Here is a 13,064-nt window from a genome sequence, read left to right as displayed (position 1 = left end):
TGCTTACACCAAATCCTGAATGCCATCAGCAAGACGCAACAGAAACCGGGATTCATCAGACCAGGCAATGCTTTTCCACTCCTCAATTGCCCAGTGTTGATCGCGTGCCCACTGGAGCCGCTTCTTCTTGTTTTTAGCTGATAAGAGTGGAACCCGGTGTAGTCGTCTGCTGCAATAGCCCAGCCATTACAAGGATCAAGGATTTATGCCTGCCGAGATGCCGTTCTGCACACCACTGTTGTCCTGCGCCGCCATTTGTCTTTTTGTGGCCCGCCTGTTAACTTGCACGATCCTTGCCGTTCTCCTTCAACCTTTCTTATCAACGAGCGGTTTTCACCGCTCGTTGACTGCCGCTGACTGGATGTTTTTGTGTTTGTCGCGCCATTCTCTGGAAACTCTAGACACTGTTGTGGGTGAAAAGCTCAGGAGGGCGGCTGTTTCTAAGATACTGGATCCAGCATGCCTGGCATCAACGATCATACCACACTCAAAATCTCATAGGCCACCCGTTTCACCCATTCAAATGTTCTATCAAACAATAACTGGATGCCGGTCTGCCTGCGTTAGATAGCAAGCTAAGGCCACGTGACTCACTGTCTGTAGGAGCGATGCATTTTCGTGAATGGGGTGGCGTTCCTAGTATAACACAGCTGAGTTGTGACTGAGAAGTGAGTGAGACAGAGAGATGGAGAGAAACTAACACGGAACCCAAACCGGCTGTCACACCACACCAAACGCGATCACGACACGCAGGTTAAAATATCAAAACAAACTCTGAACCAATTACATTCATTTGGGGACAGGTCGAAAAGCAATAATTGAATAATATAGACTTCTAAATTTATTTTGCAACGCTCGCGCACGTGACACGAGAGTTGTAGTCAGGGTATAAGAAAGAATATAAGAGATTAAAGGAATGATCCACACCAAATATATATATATATATTTTTTTTTCATTAGTCCACTGTTGATACAGTCCCAAAATGTTTGGCTTGTCAGCAATCAAGATCAGGATAGAAGACTTTCAAAAAGCTAATTGTAACTTGCCACATCATGATGATGCAAAACGTGGCTAGTTGCTTTCTGAAAGTCATATATCTTGAAAACTTGACTGCTGACATGCAAAACTGGGCTAAAATTCAGACAGAGAAAAACCTTCTGGAACGAGACGAACACAGGAAATGAGAGAAGGCCTGTAGAATGAAAGAGAAAAGTGGGCTGCAGAAAACGCTGTGCTGCGACTACATCTGGGTGTGGAGTAAAAGAATGCTGACACCGTGACGAATGAGAAGCCACAAGATTCTAGCTGTAGTCACATTTGTGATGGGGGGGGGGGGCCTTCGCTGTGTAAGAGACTATTCAGAGACAGAGGGGGGGGCTTTCTCTGACCTTCCCTCTCTCACTTTCTCCATCTCTCTTCCCCATGCACCTTTGGCTTTGCCTTTCCTACAAACCCTAAATATCACCAGCTCTTTATCTGTTTAACTCTTACTATGTTCCACACTCTGCCCCTTCACCCTGACATTTATTTACCCTTTTGCCTTCGTCTTCTCCATATTTTATTTTCACACTTTCTCACTCCTTCCTTCCCTCTCGCTCATCTCAATCTCTCTCTCTCTTTTCTCACTCTTATCTCTTTCCCTCTCTCCATGTGAGGGTTGTTCTGGCAGGCTGTGTTGACGAACGTGATGGATGGAAAGCTGAGCAGGCTCAGGGACAGATGTGGTTTTGGTAGCTGGCACTAACACCAGCCATACAGCCGCCTGAGGTCTCTCTCAAACCCCATGGATGGATCGCTCCCCAGAGACTTCCAACTTTCGCCCAAAATACTACTCTCTCTCGGGAATCAATCTCACCCCCTTTCCTTCCCTCTTTTTCTTTCTCTTGCACTCCCTCTCTGAATCAATCCCACGCTCTTTCTTTCTCTCTCACTCTTTCTCTCCATTTCTCTCTCACTCTCGCTCTCAGCCATATCAAAAGGGCCCATTTATGAGATATAGCCTGAGATTGATGAGGCAATAAGGCAAACAATCTATTCTAATTAAGTATTTAAGGAATTAATTTACTGTGAGGATTGGTGACAGTGCTCAGTGAGTGAAGTTAAAAAACAAGTTCAAGTGTCTGCTGTCGACCTCCACTTATACCAAAAACAAAAAAACACAACAAAACCTTTGACACCTGATTTGACTGTAAGGGAAAAGCCATGCTGAGTGCTGAGTGTATGCGTGTGATTAGTGAGTGAGTGAGACTATTGTGTGTGTGCCACTCACTGTGAACGCAAGTGTGTCTGGGTATTTATGCTTAAACAATGCCCCCTCCAAACCCATTAATCCTTTGTCTTTTCCAAGCAAGGACGGCGTTTACCGACGCTTCCATCCTGTGTTTTCACATCTTGTCTTTCTTCTCTTTCCTCTGCTCCCCATACCGCTTTTTGACCCACAAACTGTCTTTAAAAGGAAGAGGGGGGCCTGTGCGGGTTCATGGGAAAGAAAAACATGGGAGAGAGGGAGAGAAAAAGAGACTATTCTCCTTAGACGGCAGGCAGACCGTTTGAAAGGAAATGTTGGATTTCCTTTGAAATCGCCTGCGAGGCCCACTGCCACTTTGTGATCTTTTAGCATTCTCCGTGGATGGGCCATCAGCGCGGGGCCCCTCACCGTGCTGGAGCTCTCTCTACTCTACCTGTCTGTCTGTCTCACTGGCTGTCTAGGGGAGGGAGGGCGGAGGTGAGGAAGACTACATAGGGAGGGACAGACAGACCGAGAGACAGAGGGTGAGAGTGAGAGGGAGAGATGGTGAGGGAGACAGAGGGCCACAGTCTAATGCTCTAAAATTGAGAGTGATAGGAAGAGAATAGAAGTGACAGAGAGCAATATACTGAACAACAACATAAACGTAAAGTGTCGGTCCCATGTTTCAACAGCTGAAATAAAAGACCCCAGAAATGTTCCACGCGCACACGTTTGTTTACATCCCTGTTAGTGAACATTTCTCCTTTGCCAAAAGAATCAATCCATCTGACAGGTGTGGCTTATTAAACAGCACAATCATTACACAGGTGCACCTTGTGCTGGGGACAAAAAAGGCCACTCAAAAAATGTGCAGCTTTGTCACACAACACAATGTCACAAGTTTTGAGGGAGCGTGCAATTGGCATGCTGACTGCAGGAATGTCCACCAGAGCTGTTGCCAGAGAAAGGAATGTTAATTTCTCTACCATAAGTCACACCTCCAACATCGTTTTAGAGAATTTGGCAGTATGTCCAACCGGCCTCACAGCCTCAGACCACGTGTAACCACGCCAGCCGAGGGCCTCCACATCCGGCTTCTTCACCTGCGGGATCGTCTGAGACCAGCCACCTGGACAGCTGATGAAACTCTGGGTTTGCACAACTGAATAATTTCTGCACAAACTGTCAGAAACCGTCTCAGGGATGCTCCTCTGCGTGCTCGTCGTCCTCACCAGGGTCTTTACCTGACTGCAGTTTGGCATCGTAACCAACTTCAGTGGGCAAATGCTCACCTTCGACGGCCACTGGGATGCTGGAGAAGTGTGCTCTTCACGGATGAATCCCTTGATCAACTGTACCGGGCAGATGGCAGACCGTGTGTATGGCGTTGTGTGGACGAGCGGTTTGCTGATGTCAACGTTGTGAACAGAGTGCCCCATGGTGGTTATGGTATGGGCAGGCATAAGCTACGGACAACGAACATAATTGCATTTTATCGCTGGCAATATGAATGCACAGAGATACCTTGACGAGATCCCGAGGCCCATTACCGCGCCATTCATCTGCCGCCATCACCTCATGTTTCAGCATAATAATGCAGGGCCCCATGTTGCAAGGATCTGTGCAAAATTCCTGGAAGTGGAGATTTTCCCTGCTCTTCCATGGCCTGCATACTCACAAGACCTGTCACCCATTGAGCATGTGTGGGATGCTCTGGATTGACTTGTACAACAGCATGTTCCAGTTCCCGCCAATATCCAGCAACTTCACACAGCCATTGAAGAGGAGTGGGACAACATCCCACGATCAACTCTAGGCGAAGGAGATGTGTCGTGCTGAATGAGGCAAATGGTGGTCCCACTAGATACTGACTGGTTTTCTGACGAACGCCCCCTACTTTTTTATTAAAGGTATCTGTGACTAACAAATGCATATGTATTCCCAGTCATGGGAGGTCCTAATTAATTTATTTCAATTGACTGATTTCCATATATGAACTGTCACTAAGTAAAATCTTGAAATTGTTTCATGTTGCATTTTTTTTAGTGTAGAAAGAGAACGAGGTAAAGAGTGTCACAAGGCCTAATGCTCAGTCAGTGCGTGTGTGTGTGTGTGTGTCCGTTCGTGCGTACCCGTGTGTTTGCTTAGACAGTCTTACATCACACATGACATCATTGCATGGGACTCACAATGCTTTCATGAGTACAGCACTGGATGTTGCCCATGTCCCTAACCAACTACAACTGCCTTGCTGTCCTCAACACTTTGTTCTGGCCTTCAATCTCACTGTCCTTCAAGCACGGGCCTTTACACACTAATTAGAGTGTCCAGTGTCTGGACACACACTGCAGGTGTGTTCGCGCGCAAGTGTACTCACCCGATCTCTGGATCTCTGGATCTTCTCGCGGTCGGTGTGTAGGTTAGCCAGGATCTCTTGGCCCACTTGTTCTGAAGAACAAAGAGAGGAGAAACACAGTTATGTTATCATGGATACGCTGTGCATGGGTTGCACCGGTCTTCCCTTTGATTCCTCACTGAAAATTCACTGAGAGAAGTTCAAGGTAAGTGTATCACTTAAGGACATGACAGCACTAAGTCCCGAAATTGAACCAGTGACTTAAGTCCATGCTCTGCTACTGTTGCCAAATAGTCTAGTCCACAGCTATAGGGGATAGACATTGATGTGTGTTTGTGTGTGTTTGTGTTCGCCAGCAGACGGCTAGCTATGCTGCTTTGCACATGGTACTCCTCCTTGAGCTACAGCACAAAACACTAGACGGACACACAACCCTGCTGAACACCAGCTTGAGAAGCTAAAACCTGACCGTGCTCGGGTCTCCTTCAGCCAAGCTCTGTAGAGTTCAGATCAACCAGTCCACTAACTTCCCAACATTAGGGAACATTGTACCAAATCCATGTCGGGCTTAGTTAAGCCTTACTGAGCATAGCTAAAGTGAGCCTGGATCAGCTGTGCTGACAGTACCATTAACTTGAACACCACTAGCAACTGATCCTCATTTCGAGGCATATTCTTATAATAGATACATACTCAGAATAAAACACAACTACATGAAATTCTATTCTATTTGAAATAGTTAATATAGGTAAAGATCTTCATATTCAAATTCTAACAACTGCTTTTATGATGGCTTAATTGAATCTTCAAATTCTAAACGTCTCAGTCCGGATATGCTCAGATGAACGGACAAGATGTTCAAGGTCTCACCGCTTTTCTATCACTTACAGTATAACACAACTCCAGTATCTCACAACAATATCCCAGGCTGCACACGACATCCTGCTACTGGAATCCAATCAGCTGATGCAATATTCATAAAACCACTCTTAAATGCTGCTCGTCTGTCGTGGATGTAAGCACTTTAAAACGCACACTTCTAAAACGTCGCCAACAAGGCGTCTGACAAGCTCGTCAGTGGTCACTGTCATTTCCTGGTCCCTTGGGATAGGCGGAGAGAGAAAAAAACGCCCCCCCAAAAACGTAAAAATAAAAGATCCCACCACTGCCACCAACTGTAAGCAGATACTGCATTGGGGTTAGAAATGAGGGAGGGAGAATTTGTTGTTGTTGTTGCCCGGATCAAAGACGGCTTTCAAACGCACCAAACAATCTGGCGTAAACAACGCACTCCTGACTAGATTACACTACACAGGTGCGGCACTCCAAAGAGCCCACGTGCCGCTCTGCTTGTTTTGGGGGAACGCCGCAGAAAAATGGGCTACATCTGGCAGCTAAACAAGAGAGGAAGGAGAGATCGCAGAGAGGAGGAAGAGAGAAGGGGAAGTGGGGCTGTCGAATGAGTGACGCTTGTACTCCCTTTCCTCTCCCTTCCAATCCCCTCAACGGGCGCACAACGCATCTCTTTCTGCCTTCATTCATTTCTAAAATCAGGGACGAGACAGATTGAAGGATACACAGATTAAACAAACAGTCACATGTGACAAATAGGGTCGATTAAAAGGCTGAATGCAGGTATTAGTAACCATGGTAATACACGCCTCCCAGTCCCCTCCAAAAGAACAAGGGACAAACGGGGAACGGAGCTGTGGCAGGAAATCTTCTGTAAAGACAACTAGGCGCCTCCATCCGTCTCTGTCCGGGATGGGGCTTAAGACAGATGAGGGTGACAAGTGCTACACAAGTCAAGCCACATCGTCGTGGCGTGCATGAAGACAGAGAGCGCGTTATTGGAAAAGCACACACTCTGACTGAGAAGATGGATGAGAGCGTTGCGGAAGAATAGGGCCCAATGACATCCTACTGTATTGACAGGGGCCGAGGTACGAATGTAGTGTACAGAACCTCGGTCTGAATAATATAGGCCTACGTTCAAGTAAGGCCATACACAATTAAAAATGGTTAACGGATGCACTTCACTTTTCAAAAAGTGAAAGTTGTACTGAAAAATGTCCGCTCGGATTATGGCTGCACTATGCCTCTTTTAGCCTCCACAAGAGGGGCATCTCTTGATTAGGTCGCTAGGTGTTGAACTAAGGCTGCTATGGTATTCTACGTTTGTTTTCTACTTTTTATGCTCGCTTGGCTCACTTTTCAAACAAAGAAATTGGTTAAACATTTAACACAATTTATATGGCTTAACTGAGAGACGCATAAACACATGAAGGGAGAGAAAGACAACCCTCTCAGGTGCCAAGGTACCTTTCAGTGGCTAAGAATGGGCCTTCTGGATTCAGGTTTCTCTCCATTCTCATGGCAGTACTGCTGAGAGGGGCTGTGTGCCTTTTTCCTAGAGTGCGCTAGCTATCTAATGCAGAGGACTATCATATTTGGAGACCCTATTTGATTTTTTTGATTCAATTCAGTCTGGTATGACAACGGTAGCCCCTATCTGCAAAAGCAGGGTGTCTGCGGAAAGTTGAGTATCTTGGCTATTGATCTGGTGTGACTTACTACCATATATGGGCATACAAATGTATAAGGGCAGGCCGAGCCGATGACCTCATTTCAAGATGGCTTCCACCTACATTCCGGGTTAGCGTTGTGAAGCATAAACTAAATCAACACGGAATACTTCAATTCACACCGAAAGCCAGAGACTCCACGAGGATATCTTATTTGTCTGCCTGTGACCTACCGTTAATGATCACCAGTCCAGAGATTCAAATAGTTTATTTTACACTTACACACATTTACTAAAACAACTGCCCATTTCTAGTTGTTAGGTCCATCAATCCCATTTTTTGTTGTTGATATTGTTCACATGTTGTGGAAGCCATCTGATGTGTTTTCAGCTCTGGGAACCAATAATTCACTTATAGCTGGTCAAAGATTACATATAAAAATAATAAATATGGTTATTTGTGTGTGCTTGATCTTGTGTATTCTGAACTGTCACGCCTATCTATCTTCTGATCATTTCCTCAGCATCTCTCAGATGTCTTCATTCCAAATATACCAAGTTTAGGCATGTCAGAGTCATGTAACTACACATGAATAGCAGTTACTTTTGGGTATGTCTATTTAGGCGGACAAAGGCAGCCAATGAGAAAATGAGGATGAATTACTTGATATGGATAGGCTACATTAGATCAATTTCCATGAATGTTAAACATGACCCGCTTCCGCTTTTAACAACATTCTCAACAGCTAGCTAGGCTACATGTACCACAGCCACCACAACTGATTAAGTGCCATCATTTCTATGGCTGCTAAACACAGCTATTAATCCTTCAACTTACTACTGCTACTGATGAAGCGCATAACCACTACGCCAACAACGGGGTAGACAGCGTCTCCCCTACATAGGTAAGTTGTAATTGAATGTCATAGCTGAGCCGGTGTGCTGTAAACTCAATCCCGGTATGATGAAGTGTCCCCAGAGCCGACAGACTGTAGAACACATTAAAGACTCTGGTTTCAGCAGCCAGGGCCAGGACCACAAGTTCAAAGAAAAACATGTCCCTTAGCTGTGTAACCACAAATGGATGTTGCCATTAAGAATTCCCTCACCTCACCACACACAGTCCTGTCCCTTCCCCACTGGACCATTAGCTGTGTACACACACCGCCTCCTCATGGGGGGGGGGGTTAAGGGGGCTCACCCTCTACCCAGCTCCTCCATCTTCCTCTCCCTCTATCTTTCCATCTTTACTTCTCGATCACTCATACACACACCCACTTGGAGCTCTTTACAGTACATTTCGATTTCCATGCACAGTATCGGCCTCTCTCCCTTTACCACAGTCACTTTCAAAGCAACAAACTCTCAGTCTCACGTCAGAATTAGGCGTTCATCCATGTTTCTCAAACTTCAAAGTGTTTAAGGTTAGGCATTAACTCTGAATGGTTAAGGTAAGGGTTAAGGTTTGGGACAGGCTCAAAACTAAAATCTCAAAAACAACTTGTATCGCTGGATTTGAACTTGCAACCTTTGGAATCAGAGGCCGATGCTTAAGCCCATCCGCCATCCCCGTCCACAAAACAGAAACCTCTTTAAGGGAACAGCGCTCACTGTTGCCCCTAGTGGCCAGTTTCCACGTCACCTCCCGATGTCCTCATAGATGGAAGGACGTCGAACCCTGACTTGTATCGCGGTGACCTGGCTGTTCAGAGAGGAAGGGTGATGTTGAGGAATTGCCAAATCTGTTACCTGGAAAGGGGAGCTATCGTTGAGAACTAATTGGCTACATCATTTAGCTACTGTGGAGGGGGATGAAAGAAGGCTTTTCTAATAACGTCTCCTCCCCTGATGACACTCCTTCCTGAAAACAGGAAGAAAGGAAAGATTCCCCCAAAATCCATCTCTGTATTTAAGCTACAATCAACACGCAAATACACTTCAAGTATGTCTGATGACACACTTCCTCATCGTGTACAGAATCTCACATTGAAATAGAGGTGTTAGATACTTTTATCTGTAACAGTTTGTGATGTTTTGACAGCTCATCGCCAGGCTTTATGTTCCGTAACGGTCCGTTACTCTACAGACGGCACTGTGTCAAGACGTCATAGTTTCTGACAACGAGCGAGAATTGTAAAATATAGAGGGATTGGATCAGAGAGAATTAACAAACAATGAAAAGTCAAGCTACTCCAACTTACTACGCAGAGTTATTATCATCCGCCGCTATTTATGAAAAGTCATGACCTTTCCCACAATAATGGAAAATTGTTTACTGTGGGAATTGAACGCTGAGCTAAATGAAATTGACTTCAAATTCAGGATCACTGAAACTTGCCTCTACGCTCAATCCTCTACCACCAGACAGAACAACCATAGGTTGGCCAAAACACTGGAAAGAGGGGGTTGTGCTTAAGTTATGAGGGGGTCCTGCTTAAGTTATGTTCCAAACGTGTTGCTTGTTAGCATATAAAATATTCCCCTCCTGTTTAAGAGACTATTAACAATTTAAATGACGCTGGCACTAAGGCTTTGCTCAGACTCGCTCGCTAAAGATCCACATCCCCAAAGATACATTTAACAAGCCTATTACCAAAAAGTATGAAAACGTAAGCACTCACAAGTCGCGCTGGACAAGAGTGTCTGCTAAATGACTCAAATGTAAAGGCCAATTACTTTATTACAAGGTAGCCTAGTGGGCCAGTAACTGAAAGATTGCCGTTTTGAATACCTGAGCCGAAAAATCGTTCAATGTTCCATTGAGCAAGGCATTTAATTAACCCCAATTTGCTCCAGGGGTTCCGTACTACAATGGCTGACACTGTAAAACACATTTCACTGCACCTATCCGGTATGTGACAAAAAATATTCACACCACCACTATAATCACATCCCCACTGGTGAGCAGGAATGTATATATATATTAACTCATGCTCTTTAGGGAGATTAGCAGAACTGACTAGATAAGAACGAATGGTGCATTGACTCAGTTTAGCTCAGACAGATAGTGATAAAATTCAATTGAACAGTATCCAAATCCATCCTCCATCCTTCCTATTGGTTCTTTGACCTAGTGTTGGTAGAGATGCATTGGGTCCCAACCATCGAGACAGATAGAGCACTAGCGCCCAAAAACCTGTTTTAGCATGGGCAGTGCCATCGAGGACCATTTTGAAGTAGTCAACTGGGTGGGACTTCCTATGGGTTAAGGAAGGATAATCCCTGGGGAAAAGTTATTGTTTTGTACACTCCCCTGGATCCTTTTATTTACACTCATCAAAGTTGTCCACGCTGAGGGATGTTGTACACGCTGAGGGATGTTGTACACGCTGAGGGATGTTGTCCACGCTGAGGGATGTTGTCCACGCTGAGGGATGTTGTACACGCTGAGGGATGTTGTACACGCTGAGGGATGTTGTACACGCTGAGGGATGTTGTACACGCTGAGGGATGTTGTACACGCTGAGGGATGTTGTACACGCTGAGGGATGTTGTACACGCTGAGGGATGTTGTACACGCTGAGGGATGTTGTACACGCTGAGGGATGTTGTACACGCTGAGGGATGTTGTACACGCTGAGGGATGTTGTACACGCTGAGGGATGTTGTACACGCTGAGGGATGTTTGTTATGCTGAGGGATGTTGTACACGCTGAGGGATGTTGTACACGCTGAGGGATGTTTGTTATGCTGAGGGATGTTTGTTATGCTGAGGGATGTTGTACACGCTGAGGGATGTTGTACACGCTGAGGGATGTTTGTTATGCTGAGGGATGTTGTACACGCTGAGGGATGTTGTACACGCTGAGGGATGTTTGTTATGCTGAGGGATGTTGTACACGCTGAGGGATGTTGTACACGCTGAGGGATGTTTGTTATGCTGAGGGATGTTGTACACGCTGAGGGATGTTTGTTATGCTGAGGGATGTTTGTTATGCTGAGGGATGTTGTACACGCTGAGGGATGTTTGTTATGCTGAGGGATGTTTGTTATGCTGAGGGTTGTTGTACACGCTGAGGGATGTTTGTTATGCTAAAGGATGTTTGTTAGGCTGAGGGATGTTTGTTATGCTGAGGGATGTTGTACACGCTGAGGGATGTTTGTTATGCTGAGGGATGTTGTACACGCTGAGGGATGTTTGTTATGCTGAGCCCACAGGCCATGTGTCTAGTATTGGTCACACTGACTGACCAGAACCAGGTCATTGGGGGTCATGCAGCATCTGGTGAATCTACAGTGTGATGCTCTTACATGCTCTTACATGCGAATGTGTGGTGGTGGGTACAATGGGGAGTCCAGCTGACGGCCCTCACTCGAGTGGGTGCTTATATTTGTCCTATTTCACACATGTACAAGTGTGTATTACATGCATGTGTGAATTCAAAATATGTTTTGTTTGGCATATCCCAACTCCCTCTGAGACACCCTCAATGACTGGGGTCACGGCCAAGGTCAGTCATTACCAACTCCGACTGTGGAACAATTAGGGTTAAGTCCCTTGCTCAAGGGCACAGACAGATTTTTCACCTTGTCGGCTCGAGGACTCGAACTAGCGACATTTCGGTTACTGGCCCAACACTCTAACCGCTAGTATGACCAATAGTGTGTAGTCGGCATTTCATTTGAACAGCAGTGTCGGGATAAGCTGAGCTAGAAGAGCTTTTCTTTTCTTGCATGAGTTTGCATAGATGTGAGCAGATAGGGATGAATACCAAGCAGGCAGTGCACTGACCAGCCCTGCTGTGGGCCTGATGCTATGAGCAGCGGCGTGGTGGGCAGTCAGTTCGGGTGTATATCTGAGGCCTTTCTTCACTCTGCCGGGCCGTGTTTTATTCATGGCCTGCGCCCTGACCCCGCAGAGCTGCTGTTCTGACAAATCACTTCTGATTAAGACAGATCTCTATTAGCCACTCAACTTAGCCTATTCATCATCCCCCCTCCTTTCCCCTCCTCCTCCTCCCTCGCCTGTCCGTCAGACCGGAGCAAGACGCAAAGGAAATGTTCCGCCGTGGTTTTAAATGGCTGATTACGGACAATTGGCGGATGGAGAGATGTAAGGGAGTGTTATGGGTGATAAGACGCAGGTTTAATGGGTATAAATGACCAGGACGACTAGGAGGACCAGCTGGTAATAGAACCATTTGTTTCAGGCAGAACAGGAGTGGGAGAAAAATGAAGACTGTTTTTCTCCAATTGAACTCCCCTGGCTGCCTCCCTCGCCGCCTCAAGTTCAAACACTTCTGTTCTCATATTGACTTTTAACAGTAAGGTCCCTCTCATTCGTCCTGAATGAGGATAGATGAGGCTCGGAAGCGAAGCCGGTTGTTTTAGATTTATGAAATGACTCAGACAAGCACACATACAGACGCGGCTGTAGACAAGGCCTCAGACCAGACATATACACTCAGATACCCAGGCACAAAGCAATGCACCAGCTTAAAAATAAAAACAAATACAAAAATGTGAGGGAAATTTAACGTTCAGCATCCCATAACCTACTTGTAGTGTAAAAACATAATTATAAACTGGGTGGTTCGAGCCATGAATGCTGATTGGCTGGTACGACAAAGCATTTATTTTACTGCTCTAATTATTTTGTTTGTTTGTTTGTGGTGTATTGCCAACATATAGTTGTGTATTTAAGCAATAAGGCCCGAGGGGGGTGTGGTATATGGCCAATATACCACGGCTAAGGGCTATATCCAGGCACTCCGCGTTGCGTCGTGCTTAAGAACAGCCCTTAGCCGGGGTATATTGGCCATATACCACACCCCCCTCAGGCCCTATTGCTTAAATACACGACTGCACTGATGACACTCTGCCTACTTGAGGCAAAAGTCTTACTGTTTAAATCCCCAAAACAATACAAAATTAACCTGAACCACAATAGTGGATAGCAAAGTGAGTAGAAGGAGGGGGGAAATGGGGGAAGGTTTCCGTCAGCAAATTGCCT

At 45.7% G+C, this 13,064-nt stretch overlaps 1 protein-coding gene across 4 annotated transcripts in view; it reads right to left on the bottom strand.

Annotated features, from left to right (window-relative positions):
• LOC129838058 (vesicle transport through interaction with t-SNAREs homolog 1A-like) overlaps window positions 1-13,064 on the bottom strand; it is a 234,886-nt gene that overhangs the window by 119,756 nt on the left and 102,066 nt on the right. For all 4 annotated transcript variants that reach the window (XM_055904776.1, XM_055904864.1, XM_055904946.1 and 1 more), the window contains one exon: window positions 4,609-4,679. In XM_055904776.1, coding sequence (XP_055760751.1) covers window positions 4,609-4,679 — 71 coding nt within the window. The remainder of the gene's footprint in view (window positions 1-4,608; window positions 4,680-13,064) is intronic.

The sequence above is a fragment of the Salvelinus fontinalis genome, chromosome 1 (genome assembly GCF_029448725.1).
Source record: "Salvelinus fontinalis isolate EN_2023a chromosome 1, ASM2944872v1, whole genome shotgun sequence".
NCBI lineage: Eukaryota > Metazoa > Chordata > Actinopteri > Salmoniformes > Salmonidae > Salvelinus > Salvelinus fontinalis.
The sequence above is the reverse complement of the archived record's forward strand: the minus strand, read 5'-3'. Positions and strand labels throughout refer to the sequence as shown.